At 41.8% G+C, this 25225-nt stretch overlaps 1 protein-coding gene across 3 annotated transcripts in view; it reads right to left on the bottom strand.

Annotated features, from left to right (window-relative positions):
- Positions 1 to 25225, bottom strand: part of LOC117765891 (protein kinase C beta type-like) — a 72454-nt gene that overhangs the window by 44496 nt on the left and 2733 nt on the right. For all 3 annotated transcript variants that reach the window (XR_004614639.1, XM_034592478.1, XM_034592477.1), the window contains exon 3: positions 5610 to 5692. Coding sequence is in view for 2 of the 3 variants with exons in the window: in XM_034592478.1 (XP_034448369.1) it covers positions 5610 to 5692 (83 nt within the window). In the remaining variant the exon portion in view is untranslated. The remainder of the gene's footprint in view (positions 1 to 5609; positions 5693 to 25225) is intronic.

Genomic DNA, 25225 nt, shown 5'->3' with positions numbered 1-25225 from the left:
ACTTATTTGTGTGATTTGTGCACTTTTGGCTTTTCAGTGTGGTCCACTGACATGGAGGAGGCAGAGTTTATGACCTAAATTGCAGCCACCAGGTGGCGATAGAGGTGCTTTGGCTTCACTTTGGGGAGCAGACATGTCGTCCATCTTTATAAAAAGTCTATCGTCTAATTTCAACACACTTTAACATCCAAACAGCACAAGTGTGAAAGATATAAATATATTTCCAGGCTACAATAAAAAATCAAGTTGCAGAGAAGCCAAGAACCAAACAGCTGTATTCCTCTTCCTTTCCTACAATTACAGGGTCAAAGTCTTAAAACCCTTCTGGCAGGTTAACCCTTTCACTGACTAAACCTTGAGCAATAACAGATTTAAATATTCAAATGTATATTTAGTTTACGTGATGATTATGTGATACAAGCAGCACATCAGCAGACTAGATAATGGATGCTGATAACTCACAATCACGCTCTTCACATTGAAGTTATAAAAAGTCAGTGTGTTTCCTTAAAGTAAACCGAGCAAACGTTATTTCCCAGTTATATTTAACGTGTTCTCCTCCCACACTGATTCAATAACAGACTGCACACTCACTTTCCTACAGGAGAGACTGCAGCTGCTGCTTTTTTTGTCCTCATCAATAAAACAAATGCAGTGCCATTGTGTTTATCCCCCTCAGGCTCACAATCCCTCCTCTGGGAGTGTTTAAGTGTTTGTGAGCCAGAGACTGTTTGAAGCGTTTCTTGTTGATTGAAGGAGCCATGCAGAGCAATCGCTTTTGGATAAAGGAGAGGAGCACAGAGGAATGAAAGAGGGATAAAAATAGGAGGGAAGAACCGAGTGAAGAAGAGAGAGGGTGACTCCCTCTTCACACCCTGAGAGGAATCCCTCTCCTTCTCCCCTCCCTCCATATGCTGATCACCATGTCGTCAAAGGTTGCCTTGTGGTTTTAGTGCCGTTCTTTAACCATCTGGTCAAAACACTTTTGGGCGACTTCATCTTCACACCCTGAGAGAAATTCCTCTCTTTCTTCCCTCCCTGAAAATATATATTTGCTCATATTTATGTTCTGTGTTGAGCTGTGTTGCTTCTGTCTGGAAAAAGACACATGCAGTCCAACCATTTCACCTTCATGAAAGAATAAGCTGTCGTTCTTCATCTGTTATCAGAATACGATTTTTTTAATCGTACAACGGAGTAAAAAGGCCACTCTGACATTTCGAGAAATACATCAAATCATAATATGACCAAAATAAAGTTGTTAAATGAGAACAATTTGAAAAAAAGGAAATGAGCAGCAAGAATAACCCGTGTTTCCTGGAGTTATTTGTGAAACTTCTACTGAAGCTTAACTTATCAAGATGTTCCACATCCGTCATTGTAACGTAGGCGACAGGCTGAGCTTCTGTTATTCCCCCTCTAAAAATACACTTAACCTAAAGTATGACTTTATTCTCATAATATTATGACTATATTCTAGAAATCTACTTATGACTGATTTGTTTCAATGAAAGATTCCCCAAAATGTTGAAGAAAATGAAAAAAGTCCTTGATGTGCACCCTTAATTGAAATTTAAAATACATGACATTGATGTATAAATAAACTTCCTTTTTAATATTATTTGTTAAATTAGTTGGGGAGCAGTGCCATCCTCCTTCATGTGCACAAACACATTGGACACACAAACACACAGTGGATTCTATAGCATCACTGGGCCTGAAATGTAGGTTTCATTAGAGGATCTCATCCCTCGACCTCTCCCACAGGGAACTCATTCTATTAACCCAGATCTATAATTGACTTCTTCTTTTAAACATACACAGCTGACAGAGAGAGGAGGGGCGCGGGGGGGCAGGAGGGAGGTGGAATGGGAGTGGTGGGTTGATTTATACAGACAGTTACACAATATTACTGATTGTAAAGAAGTTAAATGTCTTTCTGTTCACTCCTCCCTCCTCTGAAGTTTGACCTTATCCTCTGCTGCTCTGCTGCTGCTTCACCCACAGAGAAATCACAAACGTAATTTCATCCATGTTATTTTATCCTCGCATAGGAATAAGATAAAATAGACTTTATCAATCCCGAAGGAACATTTTGTGCCAGGTTACTCATACAATAGAATAAAACAATAGATTATTAAGAGAAAAAGCAGAGCCAATGCCTCATAGAAATAACAATTTACATGAGAAATTAAATTATACTTAAGTGGCAGTAAAAAGTAGTAATGGCACTGATAATAGGATTAAGTAATATGGAGGTAATATTCCACATGTTATGAAATAGTAATAATCTACAATATACGAGCTCTGAGATTTGGGTGCAACTACAAGATCATTAATTTGTCTGCTTCTTATTGTCTCATTGCTTTGTCAATTATTTTTTCATTTTTAAATAAATTGCAATTCATTACTTGGTCTACAAAATGTAATTAAGCAACACAGAAGCAGAAATGGTTTATTCATAAAATGAAGCCGCAACCTTTAAAAAAAAAAAGAAGTTATTTAATCATTGCTGTTGCTGATTCTATTTTAAGATTGACACGATTGGCTCCAGGAATCCTTTGAGTCTGTAAATATCTGGTCTCTATATTAGCAGAACATTACACCTGATCCATCCATCCACCTATCATCCATACCAGCACGGGTTACAGGGGAGGGTGGAGCTGGAGCCAATCACAGCTGACATTGGGCGAGGTCGCCACCACATCACAGGGCCAACACACAGACACAAACATCACACTCACACCGACTGACAGTTGAGAGTCTTCAGTTAACTTAACCACAATCTGTGTTTGTGTTTGGACTGTGGGAGGAAGAAGGAGAAAAGCCACAGAGACACGGGGAGAACATGAAATCTCCACACAGAACAACCACTGTCATGAGATTCAAACCAAGAACCTCCCTGCTGAGAGGTGACAGGGCAAAAGTGAAAATGTCTGACAAAGATGATTTGGGAAGATTTTGATAATATGTGATTCTGCTGCACCACTCGTTGTTGCACCAATCTGTCCCTGGCCCCTGAATGTGTTGCATGATCAAGCTGAAAATAACTGAACTCAGAGCTGATGACTGCTCGAAGTGCATCGCTCTCCGCGTTTCATGCTCAAAAAGCCACTTCAGTGCAGGCGTGTGTGGGAGAAAACAACGTGTCGAGCTGAACCCTACAAACCTGACAGCGCTATTAGCAAATCTTCATCCAGGTGTTCCACAGTGTTTCACGACAAAGACCGAGCACCTCTATGATCAAATAAGGACATTTAATCTGGATTTAAAAAGAGGCAAATATATAAATACCCGTGTTTAGTCCTGAGAATCAATGAGATTTCTGTCCTTGATATGTACATATTACATCATCACATGACTTTGAAACCCCTGGTGTTATAAACCTGTGCATTGAGACCTTCCTCCTCTTCTTTTCGTTCCTTGTATAATCATCTTGATGAGGCTACCTGTCTTCCCGTCTCCTATATTTAAATGCGAAGCCCGTTTGGAGCAGAGCTAGCCTACATTCCCACTGTGCAGGAACCAAGGTTGTAAGGCCACGAACTCATTAAGGAGATGACATGGTGGGGGTGGCGAGGCCCCCGTAATTAAGAGCAGCGCCCCCCCTGGGTGGAGTGGCATTTAAATAGAGGATGTACAGAATAAGAGGTGGATGTGGAGGGAGGGAGGGAGGGAGGGAGGGAGGGATGGTGGAGAGAGAGAGAGAGAGACAGAGAGAGAGAGAGAGAGAGAGAGAGAGAGAGAGAGAGAGAGAGAGAGAGAGAGAGATAGTAGAGGATAGATTCAGGGAGGGGAGAAACCGTGAAGAAATTCTAAAGCATATTTAATTGTCATGTTTATCAAAGCAAAAACATCTGAAAGTTCAAATGTGCAGCGAAGGAAAGGGACAGAAATCTGTTCCGGCTTTTGAAACCGAATCTGGTTGTAAAACACAATGAGAACAACCAGATCTTAGTTCTCTTTTTAATGACTTCTACCGTATTCACATCGATAAACATGCGCCTGTGGTTTGTTTTACCATTATCAACTCCAAGGCCGAATTTTTGTCTGAGGTTTTTATGTGCCCTTGTTTTGTTTGAGCATGTAGGCGATAAAACAGACACTTCTGCTGCCAACAAAGCAAAACATTTCTAACAACCTGCAGATATAAGAGGAGGACAAACTAATACAAATTATGATCCAGAAACCCCACCGTAGAAGCTATTTGTGAGAAAACAAGAAGGAAGCAGTCGGGGCAGGAGAAGATAAAAATTGAGAAAGATGTTTAAGTCGGCAGAAAAAGAATAAGATGAGCGTAGAGACTTTTCAGTTCTACAGAATACGCCTCAGGAAGACAAAGGACAAACACTGGGTTTCCTCTAGAGGCGGCTCTCTCCGTGCACTTGTCAGAGAGTAAGGGCACTCCAGAGGGAGGTAATGACGTAGCAAAGGAACTTAAAGACCCCGGGGTTTTTGAGAGGATGAAGGTAGAGTCCCGAGAGTGCTCTTAAAGGACAGATTAGAGAAAAAAGCTTGAATTTTAAGAATGTAAATCAACGATATTCTTCTCAGCTCCTCAAGAGGGTGGATACGATTGTCATCATTATTAGAGTAGCACTTAAAGGCACTTTATGTTGTCGGAGCAGGCGAGGAGATGAAAAGAACATTTAAAGAGTGTTAATAAAATAAGGTCAGGCACCTCAGAATGTGTGTAATAATGTGCATAGGGGGTGCAGAATATAAATGAAGCACTGCAACATGCAGCCATATAGAATACATGATTCTGGTGTGGTTGGAAGCATGATAATTAAAGATACTGAAGAGGAAATGAGGAGAACATCAGAGTTCAAGTCAGTGACAGGATTTAACCTGTGAGTGGGGAAATGAAAGTTGAGTTGTTTTCAGACACAAACTGTGAGAAAAGGTCCAGATGTTTTCCAGAGTTTGTTTTTTACATATGAAGAACGCTGAAGGAGATTTCCTGGGTCAGACATATACACAACAGGAGAATGTCGGGAACACGCAGGTGAGGGGTGTCGCAGCATTCAGGACATTACGTATTGAATATCGTTGTCTGTCCAAGTTGACATTTTCATGAGTCTTCTGGGCTTACTCCGACATTTTGTGGACTGGCAAGACAAGATCTGACTCAGACATTTGTGTTCTCACATACGACCTGTCCAGAAAATGTAAGGATAACTTCTGGGCTTCAATGCATTCAGCAGCCAGCCACCAGGGGGTGATCAAGACACCTGGCTTCACAGTCATGCTGTTCATCTTCATAAACAATCTTTAATCAAAGCTCAAAACACCTTAACTGATATTCTTCCATTCTCCGTCAACATGTGAGTTTCCCTGGTTGTTTTTAATTGTATTTGGCAGCGTCGTGTGTTTAAAATCTACGATATTGAGTCGATCAAAAGTAAATATCAGAGACTTTCTCGTGTGTGAAGATGAAATGTTACTGTCAAGACAAGAAAAGGAGAATGAGACGACAGATAAAAGATGGAGGCTGCTCAACCACAACACTGGTGGTGGTGGTGATAGATGAACTCTTGTTTCACCCGTCTCGTTCTCGCCGTCACACACAGCGTAAGAGTTAAAATGATGAATTCATTTGTACTCACATCTGAGTCAGGTCCTTTATCAGCTCCTGGACAGGAGAAGGTGACAAACTCATGGCAGCGCTTGTGGACCACGAAACAACACACTGTGGAGACAGGAGAGAGAATCAATCAACAGGTGCTTCAGTAAAAGAACAACACAAAATACAGTCTGTTGAATATAATCATCACCTCGGCCCAGTGACATGTATATAAGGGATTTGAGGTATTGCTTTGTGCATTCAACAGGAGGAGGCCTTAATCCTGACCTCGTTAGACTCAATCAACGATGTACTTGTGTCTGACCAAGTCCGTTGACCAGTCTGTCTTTATTCGCTGCGGCTCAATTACTGCAGGTCAAACACGCAGGTTTAGAATGGGCGCTGCACTAGTAAAGTGTAAATCAAATAGTGTAAATTAAATTTTTGCTAGCATTAGCCTTTCAATTAACTTTGCTCAACCACTCAGAGACTTCCCCCACCCCCTCTCTCGCTCTCTCTCTCTCTCTCTCTCACTAGCACTGCCTTGGCAACCTTGTGGCTTCGGGCATAACTGTGGTTGAAGCCAACGTCTCGAACTGATGTGGCTGGGGACCACCATGGTTCTCCACCACACTAATCATGCAGTGGGTGGAGTTGGGCTCAGGACCTCGGGATGAAGTTACACTTTAAGTAGAAGCAAAATTACAGATGGTTTTGAGGCCGAGTTATTCAACAGCCTCCTTAGACGCATGCATTTAATTGACCTATGAAAGGATTTAAAAGGTGGTAATTGTGCATAGGAATGCTGTGCTTCTCTCTTAAAACACCCACACACTCTTATTGTCGTTCCTGCAGCGTTGACTCACAGCGTTGAGCTGTTTCCAAATGTCTACAATCATGTAATGTAAAATGTAGCCTCATATATACAGTATGAACAAAAATCACTTCTTATTAACAGGATTTTGTGCATTTACAAAGTTCCTCAGGCACAGATTTGTTGAAAATAACAAATTTACACATCAGCGCGCGACAGATCGTACAAAACATATTCAGTCAGAATCTAAATGAGATGAAAAGCGTAACACGGCTCCACTTTCCAGGTTGGTAACAATCAGCGGTGCAGAAACATGTGGAAGCTCTGGTGCATGGTGGGCCTGTCATCTCCCTCCTGATCAATGTCAGCTCCACTGACAGGCGAGATGAGCAGAGGAGGCTAAAAATATCTCTCACACACACACACACACAAACAGTCCTTATGATTGTGCCCCTGAGTGTATTTACATAGTGTGTATGTCTGAGTGAGCGATGGAGAGGAGAGCTGTAAAAAGCACCAAACAACAGAGACGTTGATGAGAGCAGCAGCCGATACAGTTTATAGAACCACGACTGAAACTAGTGAAGCATATTTGAATCATCCATCTTCACTATGTATCGATACCGTGAATCCATTAAAGGAGAAAGGTACGGTGGCCCTGCAGTGCCAATCACCACAAATCACTTTACACTTTAATGGAAAATGTAGGTACCTGCTATCGGCAAGGCTCATCACTGATTGGATGGACACGCTGTCCATGTGTTTTGTGATTTGTTATCGTGTTTTCTTTTTTGCCGCTTCATTTCTGAGAAAACCAATTTCTTTTAAGTCATTTATCAAGGAAACAAATCGAACTCATGGTTCTTTTATGTAATGATTAGCTGGATTTTGGACAAAACAAGCAATTCAAAGACGTCATCTTAGACATTTTAATTTCTTCTGATATTTTATTGACCGACAAGTTTCTTTTATCACAATCTGCAGATCAAACAATGAGGAAAACCACCATATTTTGAAGTGTGATAACTGCACATGACGCCAAAGTGACAGTAAATACTGACCCACTGTCGGGCTCTGAAAATCATTTTAAGTTGGAATTGTGCCCACTGACCGAAACCTCGTCTCAGTTCAGTGCTCGGCCCGTTTATCACTTTATACTTTTCCTCCACAACATATCAGAGAGAAATACTGAACTTTAAACTCCACAAGTTAAATGAACGTTCTAACTATTTTGATGCCGAGGAGACCCTGTAATTTACAGCTGCCTAAATAATAAGTGTTTTAATAACTTAAGGAAAGTAAGGTCATATGACAGACTAGTTCCATAATAAGCATGTCGACACAGAATCCTCATATTGGATCATAAAATCAAACATTTACATGTTAGAACATCCAAAAACGTTAACATGGTATTTTCACTATTGGCGGCCTCATGCCCATATTTGAAGAAAAAGATATTCTATCATGTTCTGTTTAATTCTATTCTGCACTGTCAGAGGGGTTGTAACCAACACACACACAGACACACAAAAATCATGTGCACCTCAATGGTACTTCACTCCCACGCAATATCCTCTCTTTGGTCACACCACCCACTCACTGTGATGATATCACACACACACACACACACAAACACAAAGAGCACCCACGCATTCCAATGATATCACAGATTGAATTCAGAGTGAGGGTGGAGGGATGGAGGTATAGGGAAAGAAATGTTGAGATCTGTGTGCACATATTGCTTCAAGGCAACTGCTCTTTTGGAGTACTGCTACAGCCAAATCCCCAATCACACCACACACACACACACACAGATCTGTCTTTAAAATAAAATTATATGGTCTCTGACGATATGACCCTCGGGCCAAAACAATCAAAACCTTTGCACAAAAATGTACCTCCACAGAAATGAAGTGTGTCCTCCCTTTCTCTCTTTAAGCAAAGCACCACCACAGTTCCCACTTCTCCCTTTATACCTCCGTACATGGCGGCGATTCAAAAAGACAGAAGACATTATCTGAAGCCAGATCAACTCATCGAGATCATAGAGGACTGAGGAAGACCTGCTGCTGAATACCTGAGTTTGATTGGCAGCTGGATTAAAAAGGAGCGGCCTTGAGGAGGAGGCAGCTCAGGTTCCTTTTCTAGTCGAGCAGAGAAACATTTTACCAACGATTTTACACCGAAAGGTAAAAAAAAGATTGTTAAACTTTCCATGATGATTCTATACAGTACATAACAGTAGTGAGATCATAAATGATTTAACGATTTGACATGCTGTACAGCCCCAGTAGATGTTCAGCCTGAATCCTGGATCCTTTACAAATGTTGTTTGGTGCTTGCTGTTGACGTGGGTGGACAAATAAATTGCATATTTTACAGTTTACAGTGTTGTGTTGAATGTATTCAGATCCTGCAAAAGTAACATTAAGAAGTATTTTCAGTAAAATTTCAAATGCAAAATACTCTTGGCCTGTTGGTGTTTAGTTACTCTAATATCATGATGTTGTGTTTCAGTGGCATTTGGGCAAATGTACAAATACTGTAATTGTAACGTATAACCCCCCCTTTTATGTACAAGATACATTTGCATGACTACTATTAACTTAACAAAAAACACAAATTAGACGATATATATCGCAAGTTTGGGTCCTTTATTTAAAATCATACTTATGAAAGCAAAACCAAATTAGTACTAAATATGATTTTAACTATATGGGCCTTGAAGAATCATTGAAATGACAGATGTGACCTGTCATTTCAAAAAGTGAATTTCAATTTAGTCACATGAATGTAGTGGAGGACAAATTATATATTCCTCTGATATGCAGTGTCACTATTAGGTGGTAAAAAATAGAAACGCTTAAGTGAAGAGGAAGTGCCTCAAAATAAATAAACGGTACATTTAACATTCCACCACTGAGAAAGAAAATGTAGAGTTTCTGCTTCAGCAAAAAAAAAAAATGTTTTCATCGATCACCTCTGACATCCTGAGTGCGTTTGACCACCAGATCTTTTCAACAGAGATAATAAGTGATAATGAGCAGGACCACATCTCAAACACTTATCTATACACAGCTTCCTGGCTGCCAAGCATGCCTCTTTCTTTCTTTCTTTCTCTCTCTGTTGAACATGGTGCCCTCTGCGTACTGATCTCAATCTGACTTTAGCACAGCTGGCACTCTGCCTATGTGCCTTCATTATTTATTGTGCACGGAGAACACATACACACAGTTTAATAGAGGCTGCCACACATACACTGGTTTTTCAACATCTGTCACATTTCTCCCTTTTCATGTCTCTTCTCGTCTCGGTCTCTTCCTTGTGTGCGTGCGGCATCTACCTGTGACACCGGCTGAGCATGTTACCAGTAACACTACTGGCACCAGTGCTACAGCTAATCAAGCATTAACATGTTTGCCTGTTTTGACCAAATGCCCAAATGCAAATGTGCTCCATCAGCCTTTTTCCCCAGGAGAGGGCTTGTCCCTGCATGTCACTTCAGTTAATACTGTGAGATTAGTACTAAGTCGCTCAACTGACGGAAGTTTAAAATCGCAGCTACTGTGACAATCGTCGTATAATTTCTTGTGTTATGCAAAGATGTCTGGTTTTAGACTTTTCAATGTGAACATTTGCTGATTGTTTTCGAGAACCAGTGGAAGCTGGAAAATATCAATAAAATATAACGGCCGAATTTAAAGGCCAAACGGTTGTGTTGGATATTGAATTTAAAAGATTAAAGTGTCATGTGGTATTACACAAATATCAAAAACCTGTGATTTATGTAATCAATGTCAGGTGCAGTGGAGTCATTATACTTGTATTTGCATGTGGCTTCCATCTTAAAAATCACCACACTTCACTAGCACTAGATTACACACACACACACACACACACACACACACACACACACACACACACACACACACACACACACACACACACACACACACACACACACACACACACACACACACACACACACACACACACACACACACACACACACACACCTCGCTCTTTGAAGTGTCCCATGCTGCCTCGATCACTTCCCCAACAGTCACATGACATCATTATGTAAGAACTGGCTGTCAATCAATACCCCCCCCCCCCACCATCAGGCTCTCTGTGCATCAACACAGTGAGAAGAGAGGGACTCAAACTACCAAACGATCACATTACAGTTTAAATAGTTCTTATACTTGAAAGAAATGAAAATATTCAAAAAGCGATGAACTTCAAACGACTTCATCTTATTGTTTTACTAAATATTAGCTCGTGAACAAGGAGGATGGAGCAACGGTTTTCTGAAAATCTTTCATTCCATAATCCTTATTTCTCCCCCCCCTTTTTTTTTTCTCTCCTCACTTCAGTACATTCTTTTTATGAGATGTTGGCAGAACACTGATGTTGTACACAGCCTTTTCCTCTAATGAGCTGCCAGTGTGTGTGTGTGTGTGTGCAGGCGAGACGCAGTGACATGCTCTACACTGATGTCCCAGATTCAGCGGCCAGGTTCAATGCCACAACACTTGTTAGTCATATTTATTTATCTACGGTTGTCACTGCACATCACCTATAGGTGTAGTATCTCTCTCTCACACACACACACACACACACACACACACACACACACACACACACACACACACACACACACACACACACACACACACACACACACACACACACACACACACACACACACACACACACACACACACACACACACACACACACACACACACCAGGGTTTCCACTAAAGGCCAGGTGGTAAAACAACAACCTACAAACGGCAAAAAAAACCCGCAAAACTGCGAGCAAAACACTTCACTCATTAAAAACAATTAGAGAAATATTTCAGAGCATGAAAATAAGCCGTGTAACCTACGATCTTTGCAAAATGGAACATGATGAACACAGTGAGCGTGATGCTGCACTTTAACTTACTTGGCTCAGAGGAACACTTCTGCATGGCATCATAAAATGGAAATTTCCATATCAGTTGGCTGCCAGTAAAAGCGCCGCAGAAGAAGCCAAGGCAACAAGGTGACGTAATGAAACAGCTCGACTCATAACATCCAACAGTGGAAAACAATGTTTGGAAACGTTGTGTAAACACGGCACTTGTATTTGTTGGGGCAAGTAGTTTGACTCGTGAACCAGCTGAGGGCGCTCACTCTCAGCTTGACCTATTGCATGCCCTCTTGACCAGTCGTTGATTTGACGTTGCTTTGCTAAAAAAATGGAGGACGCCACCATGCAAAGCTTTCCTGAGCGGACAATCACACAACACCAAAGTATCTCAGAAGCAGTGTGTGGAAGTAGTTTTCCTTCTACATCATGGATGGCTAAATAACAAATAATCTGATTTTCACATTTACTTCTAGACATACATACTGACTGTCAGATTGATTGATTGATTGACGGGTTCACAGACTTGACTATAGCAATTCTCCCTGACTGGGGCCTATAGCAGACCTGGCACAGTGTTTAAACAACATGGAGAGAGGCCTGGGCGAGCCAGACTACTGATGTTGCTTCTATTTCTTGCTCTTCCTACTGCCCGAGTGAAGAGGAGATATCCTGATGAGCGAGGTGGAAGACACAGAGAAGATGCTGATGAAACGGGAGGAGCGCAAGAAGAAAAAGAGTAAGATGATAAAGGAGAAGAAGAAAGTCAATAATCTGAACAAAACACGGCATTCTCCTTGGGCACTTCCCCTTGCGTGTGCGTGTGTGAGTGTGTGTGTGTGAGTGTGTATACAAGGGCTTATATAAAGGGGCTGAACAGCCTACGCCAAAGTATAAATACCCACGATGCCACCAGTGAAGCAGGGAGAAGGGTCAGAGTGAGTCAGCACACCCATATCACTCCTCCTTCTCTCTCTCTCTCTCACTTCCATCAATCCATCCTTCTTTCAATTCTCCTCCTCTGTCTCTAAATCTATCGTTTACACTTTGCCCTTTCGTGGAAAAAACAGAGGATTTCACTTGGCAGGCAAACTGTGACCTCCGCTTGGTGATGATTGTAAGACCAGGAAACACTGTCAACAGCCCAAAACAATAGATTACACTTTCACTTGTCATATGAAGATGCTGCCAAACAGTTTCAGACACGTTCATTTATCAGTGGACAGTGTGTTGTCCCTTCCAATGATCAGATCTTCTATAAAAAAATAAAATTCTGTCTTGGGGGGGGGAGACAACAGTCTGGCTGGCTTCACTTTCAGTTTGATTTCAGTTTCAACTCTGTGCCAACACTGTGGAAAAAAGAAATCCTGGCACGAGATGATTTTACGTGGTCCAGCTAACACCTCCACCCTTTTTCCTCTCATTCACTCCATCGCTCTCATTCACTGCATACCTCTGACCGTCTTTCATTCACTCTGTCTTCTCCTCTCAATGTCTGTCCATCACATCGCTGCTGTCTCCCTGTCTTCTTCCTTCCCGAAACAAATCAATTTGAAGACGCGTCCTTTAGACCTCTTGACGTCTGGCTAGATGCAAAGGTTATAAATCATGATGTAACACATGAGAAGGATTTACATCCGACCTCCGCTCTACTGTTTGTCCTCTGGTAATCACCAACCACAATGTCAAGAGGTCTTAAGGTGGCATCTTCAACTTGAATTGTTTTGTCTGATCAACAAGGTGATGGACCCAAAAATAGTCAGCAGTCATTTGCTTTAAGAGCCAAAATGGCCCCTAACTCCAGGCCCTAATGCTAATCACACGATAAACAGTTGGATTACATTCTAGAAAGACAGATCTGGCTTCTCTGCTCGCAAGTTAAAAAAATCTTATTTGAACTTGACTGATACCAGACCTGACCTCTCTGGAATTAAATCGACAGAAATCCTTTGAAGTGATGGAGCGCTTTAATCGCCGGGTAGATTCAATTTACAGTGACTTATTTGAATATTTGCAATTGAATCTCTGTGTCCTCTCTTTTATTTCTCTGTGTGTGGGTACTTGTACTTATATACTTGTGAGGACCATTTGGAGCATAGTCCTCACAGAGTGACGCCATTTTTGGAAAGTGAGGACATTTTGGCCGGTCCTCACGTTTTCAAAAGCTTGTTCGAGGGTGAAGACTTAGGTTTAGGTTCGGGTTATTCATTTAGTTGAGGTGGTTAAGGTTATGGTTGAGGCGCTGGCAAATGCATTATGCCAATGAGTGTCCTCTCTAAGATTGTGTGTGTGTGTGTGTGTGTGTGTGTGTGTGTGTGTGTGTGTGTGTGTGTGTGTGTGTCTCAGGCAGAAGTACATCTACCTCCACAAGATGACCTGAGCAAGCAACTGCTGAACATGTACAGCCAACACACACAAACACAAACACACACAGTCATTTCCTCTTTCTGTACCAACTCCCCCGCAAACACTACCTGCTGTTTTGGGCCAGACGGCATGAAACTAACTGTGGGTGTAAGTATACGTTGAAGAAATATGAAAATTGAGCGTCTGTATTGTGTACATGAGCGTTGGCTGTTTGCTAAACTGCTGAAGAGCGGAGTCATCGTGCTCAATATGCACTTTTATCTAATCTAGTGATTTACTCATGAATCCGGAGAGAGGTGGCGTGAAGAGGATGAGAGTGTGGGAGAACGAGGACAGAGGGGTGAGAGTGGAGAGCTGCAGATATTAACAAGAGAGCGGATGAGATGAACAGGTTTCAAATAATGAATTAAATACGAGTTGTAAAGTTGCAGGGATCTGTTGCATGATGAGAAATCAGTGTTAGTACAATACTACACGACGAATTTCTATAACAGTGATAAAGCAGTTTAGTCCCAAAGTCAACGATATTCTATTTATAAACTGAGAAATACAAAGGAAACTAATGGGCAGTAAGTGTGTTAAGTGGAAGAGAGATGGAGAGGAGGAGGCGACAGATGGAAAAGCAAGAGGGGGAACGACACAAATGGAGAAAGTCAAATAAAGAAAGTCAAAAAGATGGAGAGAGAGAGACAGAAAAAAAAAAAAAGAGGTCTAAGATGACTGCACTCCTCTCGGCTTGTGTCCCTGTTGCTAGGTTACCATCTACGGAGGAATGGGTTAAAGGATCTCAGGAGCAACAGTGACATAGTTAGCTGGCGCACACACACACACACACACACACACACACACACACACACACACACACACACACACACACACACACACACACACACACACACACACACACACACACACACACACACACACACACACACACACACACACACACACACACACACACACACACACAACCATGTTTTCAAAGCATTTTGATTTTGTTGTTGAAGTAGGAAGATGTGCACAAAGACAGACACACACACACAGTAGATAAACATACCACCAGAGTCCGACAGTTTTTATTGATGTGAATTATAGGAGGTGCCCTTGTTTTAACCATTCATGCTTAATGAAACATCTGCACATGTGCATAGAGGTGTGCTGTTCATTACTGTCATTGTGTGCATGAAGCTTATTATTAACCATAGTTGAATTGTTAGTTGAACTCTAGTGGCCGTAGTAATTATGACGGGAGTGAAGGAAGAAGGTAGGTGACGTAGTGTAAAGAGGGACAATGTTAGGAGTAAGGTGGGCTTCTGAACGCTGTACTTTAAAGAGTACAGACCGAAGTACGTGGATACTGCCGAGTACCAATTTACATGAAATCAAACATTGCCCTAATTTCCATACTCTGAGAGAAATAGTAAAATAACATAGAGAGTGGGGGGGATTAATGTTGACCCCAGTAAAGCCACATGTGTGGTTAAACTTTTCAACGGTCAACCCAGATAACGCCCGCTTAAATATTTGTATTGCGATATGCAAACATATCCAGTGCAACATGAGGAAACACAGAAGCCACAGCGAACATTTGCATGTCAGCAGTCGATACCAAAGAAATGACACCATTAATTGGAGCACTGACAGCTTCAACAACTTCAGTAATGAGCTTGTTGAGTTACGTTTTTGTCTGACAGAGCCCTCTTGGCAAACAGTAGCAGTGATTTAATAAACTTGTCTGAATCCCAAATTCCTTGAAGCGTGATTGAACACAACAACATCACAGAAAGTGTTAAACTATAAGCTGTGGTTCAACCACAGGAACTGTCCTCTGGAACTAGGAACCAGTATAGTTAGGATGATCCAGTATCGTTATTCAGCCACCATTTAAAAAAAAATAGTTGTTTCTTTGCAACCGAAAAGCTATTTTGAGTAAAAAAAGATTTCTGGTCAAACAGTTCCAGTTGCAGCGGTTTTCAAAGAACTCTTTCAAACCCACAGCAGCAGCAGCATCTCTGCCCCAGCAGTTAGTAATCCAGGTGAGCCATCCCACCTACACACCATGATTCACATTTTTCGACATTTAGTTCATCTCATCGTCAATTTGCCCTGACAGCATCAGTTCAAACTGTAGATCCCCTTCATTACAAACAACAAATACAGAGCAGGGCAGAGGTCCAGTGGCAGCGAACATGGAGGAGACGAGTGCTGTGAAAGTGAAAGTGAATAATTAAAGGATGTTAGCGTGTGGAGAGCACTTCTGCCTTTGTTGCGAAAAAAAAGTTAGAAACACAACCTCTGACATTACTGAGACTGATTTACACAAACCCAGTGCCCTCTACTGCAGAGCTGATCTGCATTTAGATGATAAAATGCTAAATAATGCTCAATAATGCAAAGTAGCAGTATCACAATAAGGATCCTAAGATAAACGCACATTTCGATGGTGCAGCATTTGTCTAATAACTCATCTGTACAAAGCAAAGTGGCAATTTCTTAACAGAAGTTTGAAAAAAAGAAAGTTGTATTTAACCATGAACTTCACTTTCAGTTGACTTATCTTAATCTTGGCTATATTAAAAGTGATAAACCCTTATTTTGCTCATGTTAGTATGTTCACTAAAAACTAAGATGTGTTGAAAAGCTTTATACCAACCACTGGTCACCATCTAGTTCCATTAAATATTTACACATGCAACTCACACTGCAGCAAATTATATATAGTGTAAATATCAAGTATTAGCTCCCAGTAGAAGTCCTTGTTTTAATTAAACAGATTATTTTATCAGACCATTATGTATAATCACAGTAACTTTATTGAGTTATTGATACAACTCTCTGATTAAACACCAAATAAAGAAAAAACAGAATATTACTGGGTAAACTTTTACATCCTCCTGCTAACGAGCATTAATGATGTTTCCATTACCTGCCAGAGCAGCTGGTAGAGGTCACCAGTCTGCAGCCACAGGCTCATTGAACCACATCCGCTCTGCGCTGCAGGAAAGCAGCTATTGACACCGTTAAGTGTAGCCAATGACACTTGCTGGCACTGACACACATTCACAATGAGTTACCCCCAATTAACATGTTACAACCGGTGGTGTGCGATCATGCCAATAGCCGATATGATTGATAAAACTACAACTACTACTACTATTATGACTATTACTACTACTAAAACTAATACGAATACTTTTAGTAATTCATAATCTAATATATTAATGGGTAAATGAGAGGGCCGGTGCGGTGGTTAGTACTCTCACCTCCTAGGAAGAAGGTTTTTGGTTTAAATCTTGGTTCAGTCGGGGCCTTTTAGTGTAATGTTCTCCTTGTATTTACATAGTTTCTCTTCCAGGTTTCCTACCATGTGATAAATAAATCAGATAAATTTAGCGTATTTGTGAAAGTGAGAGTGAAGGGTTGGTTTGTTTCTGTATACAGACTCTGCAATACACTGGTGACTTGTATGCAGAGAGTGCACAGGGTGTGAGCCACCTTTTACCAGGGATTGGCTCCAGCAACTCCCTGCATCCCTTACAGAATAAGTGGATGGATCTTTTTTGTGAATCTGAGTTACCGGTATCTGGTGCCCAGGCATTTTATCTGTGTGTGTGTGTGTGGGCTGCGATGTCAAACGAGCTTGACCCACATTGGCTGTTTGATCCGTCCCGATATGTCTCCAAAGTGTCACCGTGGCAACGGGTGTACTGTTGGTGAAAATGGCAGCGGCAAGGACAACCAAGCCCTGAAGGAGATAGTCTGTCAGTGGCTGAAAGTGAGTACGAGCACGCGGACAAACAAACGACACCATCAGTGATCAGAGTCTTCAGATGTGTGAAAGTAGATCAGAGCGAAAGGAGCTGCTGGTCCTCACTGACAAGTAAAATTAGACCATCACACACACACACACTGAGCGACAAATACACACACATCAGCTAGCCCACCACTGATGTGCTGATAAACAGAGGTAGCGAGAAAGTGTATTTTAAAGTGTTTTAACATTGGTTGTTCTATATTCTCTAATGAGGTAAAGACCAAAATTAGACACACTTGTAAACATGTTCACACACACACACACACACACACACACACACACACACACACACACACACACACACACACACACACACACACACACACACACACACACACACACACACACACACACACACACACACACACACACACACACACCTCTTTTAACACCGACCACATTAAAGTGAGAAGAGGAAGCAGTTGGGGGAGGAAACACACACTGGGTGTTACTGTACAGCAACTGTCAGAGAAACCTACGACTGGAACCAAAGTCATAACAGAGTCTCAGTTTACAGGCTTGTTTACTTAAAATGAAGATCAGATAAAACCTAAAGAGCAACCTGTCGAATCTCGCATCATTATTCCTTCGAATTTCCACATTACTTCGGTGGCCGACTTCCCTGGTGTAATTTGATCAGCTTGTTTCGTTTCTTTTGTATTCTTCGGTTTGTTTCATCATCACTTGCAGATATTTTAACTCTGGTTGCGCTAATTAAACTCTACGCAACTCTGATGAATTCAATTTGGCATCACTGACTCTTACAGGTAATGATGTGAGCCTTCAAGAATCAGCTCATGCTCTAAACTGGAGATTCTAAGCGGGAGAAGGAAATTCAAAACCCATTTCAAAGAAACACTTGCAACGTCTCCTTCTCTAGTAATAATCAGAAGGAGCCGCCCCACTTTAAACATGGGATTCCCATTATGCTGTTGTGTGCCATGAGCACAAGTTTGTTGTGTCTGAAAAACAAGGGAAAAATCAATGCACTATAATGCTGCAATATTTTTGGCTCCATCAATAAGCCAAATGAGGATGTTGTTTTATGCACAACAGTATCCGGCATCAAAGACTTCACAATGCTGTTACATAACATGAAGTGTTGAAAATGCTGAAAATAAAGTTGTTTTCAGCAAAGTCACTTGCATTACTGACAGAAATTGTGGGACGGACTTAGAGAACTCACACAAAGCATAAAGGAATTTCTGCTACAGTGCAGATGATACACAAAGACAATGCTGAAACTGGGCCCCTTATGTGACCCAGATCCGATTGCTTAATGACCAGCACAAATCACATGGAAAATCTGATCTTTTTCAAATCAGGTTTGCGTCACTTTCATATTTGGTTCTAAATCAGATACAGACCAGTTTTGTTCTCTTTTGGAGAGGTGCTGACAGATGTGAAGGTGGCCCCTTCACATCCTGAAAGATTTACATGAAATCTGTTTCATTGAAGCCATTAACGTCACAATCATGGTTCCGACTCCACACACACACACCTGTGCAGAAGTAGCAGCTCCACAAAAATAATTACACTTTGATCTTCCTTTTCATCCATTTATCTTGCCCATCTCATTCTCTACCCGGACACCACACCACTCCGGATTTACTGGACACTATAAAAATCCGGCCTATGTGTTCCTGTGATTAACTACAGACCCTAAAGAGGCAGATGCGAAATGCTCAGCCCGGATTTTCACCTGCGGAAAAATGCTTCCAGAAATATTGAGAAATTGAGAAAGCAGAAAGTGCTTTTCTGACTTTATAATTTAAAAGCATATCCAAGTTGTTTTGTCATAAATTTGAAATTTTAATGTTGTCGTCTACGTTGTCGTGTAGTCCGAACCCACAGTTCCACATCTTTATTCTCCGATCATTGCCGTCTGATATCTCAATGCAGACATGTCGCATTATAATCCTTGCTTTTTTTCCTGATGCTTTCCAATGTTCTTCACACCTACACACTCTCCCTCCACTTGCATTCCCCACTCCAATCCCCCATCCATCTATCCATCCATCCCATTTGGTGCTACTCTCAGTGGAACACTTAGGCTATTTATAAAAGCATCAAAGCCCACAGTTTCCACCACAGAGACACTGGAGAGAAAGAGGGGCAGATTGAGCGAGAGATAGAGGGAGAGGTAGGAAGCTGAAGGAAACGCTGAAGGAGAGACAGGGAACAAGGAGGAGGGAGAGAAACAGACGGAGAAACGCAGAGGAGAGAGAGAGAGAGAATTCGGAAGGGAGAGAGGAGGGCATAGCGGGAAGAGAAAGCTGGAGAGGACAGAAAGAGAAAAACAGAAAAGAGAGAGAGAGCATGGGATAGACAGGCAGGTCAAAAGAAATTGGGAAAACAAACAGAACACAGAGCAAGTGGAAAAACAAAAGACTGGATGACAGAGACAGATATGTTTGTGTCCATGATTCTTTGCTCCAGGATCTCAATGATACACCTCAACACTGAGTGCGCTTTTATTTGAGTAATCTGTGTGTGTGTGTGTGTGTGTGTGTGTGTGTGTGTGTGTGTGTGTGTGTGTGTGTGTGTGTGTGTGTGTGTGTGTGTGTGTGTGTGTGTGTGTGTGTGTGTGTGTGTGTGTGTGTGTGTGTGTGTGTGTGAATAAGTGTGCTTGTGTGTGTAGGAGGCGGGTTTTTGGATCCGGAGACCTCTCGCCCACACAGGTTGCTGTTGCAGAGGCACCTGAGCTGCGTTCGGCACTGCCAACAGACTCCCGTGTTTGCAAATATTCACTAACTCATTTAGACCTGAATACGCTCCTGAAAAGGCGGAAAACGTATCGTATGAAATCCAGAGGAATGCAGGCACCGTGCCCAAGTGCATGCTTGACGGCTGCAGGTGAAAGAGAGAGATGACGCCCGATTGATGCCAAACACAAAAGATGCCATCAGTCAAAGAGAGGATTGAATGGCACTTTAAAAAAAATATATATAAATACAATTTTCTATCGGAAAAGGTGCCAATAGCTGCAGCAAGCAACTCATCTATGGCTCGTTTTAAGTGCAATCAACAGTGCGTGCCTACATCCATTTCATCTCTCTGGCTCTTCTTCTTCCTCCCTGTCCATTATCTCCTCTGCCCATGCAGGAAAAATCTCCCTCACCACCTCTCAGCTGGAGTGTCAGTCCTCTGCATACCTTTCTTACTCATTTTCAACCATCTGCCTGCTGGATTTTTTATTATTAGATTATAGAGGATGCTTTTAGAGCAGAGCACTCGATTTGCATACAATCCTCTGGATTCCAGAACTTAATTAAAATGGTTTGAATTTTACACAACATAAGCGGTTTGGTTTCGATGGCATCATCTGCAAAAGCATAACATGTTGCATTGTGCACAAGACATCGCATACGCTATAAAAGGATTTTATTTATGAGGCTAAACAGAGAATGGTAGATAGAATAAATTATGGAGAATTGTAGCATGCCTCTATTTCTGCCCTATATCCTTCCTCAATGTTCATCATTTATATCCTAGTATCTCTTCTCCATTTTCTCTACTGTACAGTATGTTCTCTACATGCTCACATTAAATTATTAGCATTGAAAGAGACTGCGGGGAACACTGCACTGTTTTTCTTATTGCCCCCGAAGACATGTAACACATCCTTCATCCCTCTGTTCATCCCTGTTCTGGCTGTGAGCTATTTTCATAGGAATTTTTTAGGGACATCACATGTAATCTTCGTCTCCTTCCTACTCACCTTCCCCTCTTTTCCTCTCCTCCCATCTCCTCCATGAATACCACCCCCTCTTTTCTACCTTCCTCTGCCTCCTCCACCCTTATCTCGCCATCCATCTTTTCCATCTCTTCTCAGTCTCCCGCTGCTATTTATGAATTTTCTTACACTCCCTGTCACCCAGCGCCACCCACCCTCCTCCTCCTCCTCCCCGAACCCTTTTCAAGCTCGCTAAAGGGATAATTTGTCCATTAAGTCTGGGAGCAGACAGTGGAGGACACAGAATAGCCTGTTACACGCTGAAACCCAACTCATTATTAACAAACTCATTTAGGAACGCGCGCACGCACGCGCACGCGCACACGCACACGCACACACACACACACACACACAAAACCAATCACGTGGAAGCTGCAGAGCACACATAGTTCTGCACAAGCAGCCATTAAGGAAATAAGCACTCACTGGGTCATTAAATGGAACACAGATCACGTGTTCGCTTAACTCCCGACATCAAGAAACAGGAAATATGTTCAAAACGCACTCTCTCACACACACACACTCTTCTTAGAAACACCACATTACATCATTCAGGCTGCTGCAAACTCTCTCTAAGGTTTGGGAACCTGAACAGCAGGATCCCACAGAGGCATTGCAGGTTATTGTTTATAGCAACGACACCGCGGTGGCAATGAGCCGCCCAAAATGTATATTACACAACATGCAAAACACAACCAACCTCGAGGCTGGAACAAGCCACCATTCAAACAGCCGGGTGTGTCCTTACTTTCTTTTTAGTCACTTGCAGTATGCTATAATTTTCGGATGGGCAGGTACATATTAGTGAGGGACGGCAATTTTCATACTTTTTCTCACACGTAAAAACAACAACTTTTTTTTTATCCAACAAACCTATAATCTATAAGCGGTTATTGAATCTACTTGAATCTAAGAGGACTTTTGGGCCTTGGCAGAGGAATACGCTCATGAAATGTGAGCAAAGCCAGTAGCGAAAAGTTCTAGACTGCAATAGCTCATATAAAAAAAAAAAAAGCAAAGACAATTGACAACTGATTATCTGATTTAATTACCAGAACTTAATCTAACTTCCCTTTGGCACTCATGACGAGGCAGAATGAAAACCAACAGGGAACAAATGTCAGTGTCAAATGCAGCAAATGAATCTCGGCTTCGTTGAAACCTATCTACAGCCACTGAGACGAGCAGCAGCAATAAGCCGGCGGTTATATTAATTACAGCTGTGGTTTAACAAGATGCCAAAGACAATCAACCTATTCTGGATCAGCGACGGTTAAAGCCAACTACACACTGAGGTCGAAGATCAGAGCTGCAGAACTCGAGGAGCAGTGAGAGGAAGAAGAAGGAGAAAATAATCCCACCGCAGTGTGATCGTGAAACAAGACGAGGGGGACACGACCTGATTCAGGTAATGAGAATACAATCAATCCACAAGACACCGTGTAAGACATTGATTAGTAGAGTCAGGTCTCAGAGTGCGACATCATGAATAATAATGAGAGCAAACAGCAGAGTAAACCCTCCTGCAGACACACGAACGCTCTGCATTTAGTTGTGAGACGACTGTGACACACGACTATCACACCCAAACTGTGTGTGTGTGTGTGTGTGTGTGTGTGTGTGTGTGTGTGTGTCAGAGAGACCTTGCCGAGGACTTCCCTTTCTCCCTGAGCTCTAGGGAAGTGACACCCTGCTCCCGATTTGACAAATGCGTCAAAGAGCCTCTCAGGACACGCAAACACACACCTGATAAACAAGGGTGAGTGTAATTGTTGCTAAGTGCCACTTATTCACACATGTACAAACTCAAATACACGTATTAGGCATTCGAGTTATTTTTGAGCATCAGCAGCAAGAGAGAGAGATCTGAAATCTTTGCGGTAAATCGCTTTTAGTCCTCAGTGCTCTGCCCTGTTATCAGAGTGTACAAGTGCCCTCACACACACACACACACACACACACACACACACACACACACACACACACACACACACACACACACACACACACACACACACACACACACACACACACACACACACACACACACACACACACACACACACACACACACACACACCTTCCTCTACAGAGGCGTGGGCGCCCCTATGGTGCAGCGGATGCATCTGTTAAAGGACACTATTGACATATTACATATCCACATCAGCTAATTACCAGCTAACCCACTGCTGTATTGAACAGCTCCTCTTTCCGTCCATCGGCATACAGACAATTGCATCTGAATGTTTCACTGTTGCTAGGAGACGTGAAAATCCTTGGACACATCGAGTCGGCTGTTCATAAAATTGAAAAAAAAAAAGAAAAAAAAAAAAAGAACACCACTGACTTCATGCAAATTGAAAACAGCAGAAAAACTCAGAGCAGCTCCACATTATTGTCGGCAACATATGTTTATTATCTGATAGTTTATGTTTGCAGTAGCTGTTTCTCAGTATCTGTCTCTACTGTAGGATGAAGCTCAAAATACAGCATAAGGATGGAATCTTTACCTCCCCTGATTTAACATTATTTGAGATTATCTCACAGCCACATAGTCTTTAATATATTTATATAATGCTATGGAGTTACATCATGCATTTTGAGTTTGAACAGGACATAAGTTTCAGCATACGATGCAAGACAATGCAAATGTCTCCGCGATTAGACCACCGAGAACCACTGAACTGATCTAATCTGATCAATTATGACATTTATCCTCCATTTCACCTCCAGCGTATTGAGCTTCATGACAGAACATTACTTGTTGTGTATACACAACAGGCCTTTTTCGCAGCACATATTTTGACGTGCCATTTGGCTGAATTCCAGTTAGCTGCCTCACTTTCGGAGTCCTTACCCTGCGTCACCCTGTAACGATTCACTGCGACCTGCACTGCACTCAACTATAGACATCTTTTCCGGTGGGGCTGTATGTGAAACTGCAAATGTGGTATGAGCCCATGTGAGGATACAGCACAAAAATTCACAGCGAGCGAAAGGTGGTGTTGATGACAGACGAGAAATAAGAAGAGAAAAGACGAGCCGTATACGTAGAAAACTCAGAAACATGTCAACTTGGAAAGACGACGACATTGGAGAGTTTTCAATAAGGGCAGACTCTTCCATTTACACATCATGTCCTGCCTCTTATATGCTCTGGCCAGATGCCACCCCTCATCTGAATGTTATGGACTTTTTCCTGTGGTTGTGCACATGTCTGACTTCATATTTGACAGACAAACTCCTGACAATGTTCAGAATCCAGAGTTTATATTTAAAAATGGCTTAACAGACTCCTGTTGTTAATATTAATGGAAACTGTCTTTTACCTTTGACAACACGAAATATCTAAAAAAAAAAAAGGTCTGAACATTATAAACCATTTACAAAATATATAAATGTTTGATGCTGAAGCTGAAAGTGTTTAATGCTCAGTCAATGAATCGACTGTGTAGGCAAAACAAATGGGATATTTATTTCCCGAGGCCCGGTCACCTTCCTACGATCTAAAACTAAACCAACACCCACAGAAAGCTTTATTTTTTGAGTCAAGCTCCAAAGTCCTGCCTCCACTTCCAGACTTGACTGCGTTGACCTGTAACGTTTCCCACTGATCTTTAAAGAAAGCTGAGCCATACAGTTGTATTGGTTTCACTCTATTTGTAGGAAACACTAAATTCACAGCTTCAACGCCTTCATCTCGAACAAAGATACAGAATAATTTATGGCCTTTTAATGATAGACCTGTCAAACATATGACGGCCCAATCTTTATTACCTGTCTGGAGTAAGGGTGAACATGTTGTGGTTATTTGTTCCAATCAAATCCTGAAATCTAAACTGTCTAATATAGAGTTTAAAGCATATCGCAGGTCCTGTGTTATTGAGAAATATGTTTATTAATTGGGGACGTTTGAATCAGAGACAAAGGCTCAGAACCTCAGTGTTCACTTGAGCACTCTGAAGAAAAGTAAGACGCGAGATGAAAGGAAGAAGATGAAAGCGAGATTGA

The sequence above is a fragment of the Hippoglossus hippoglossus genome, chromosome 8 (assembly GCF_009819705.1).
Source record: "Hippoglossus hippoglossus isolate fHipHip1 chromosome 8, fHipHip1.pri, whole genome shotgun sequence".
Classification (NCBI taxonomy): Eukaryota; Metazoa; Chordata; class Actinopteri; order Pleuronectiformes; family Pleuronectidae; genus Hippoglossus; species Hippoglossus hippoglossus.
This window is presented reverse-complemented; position numbering and strand designations above follow the sequence as displayed.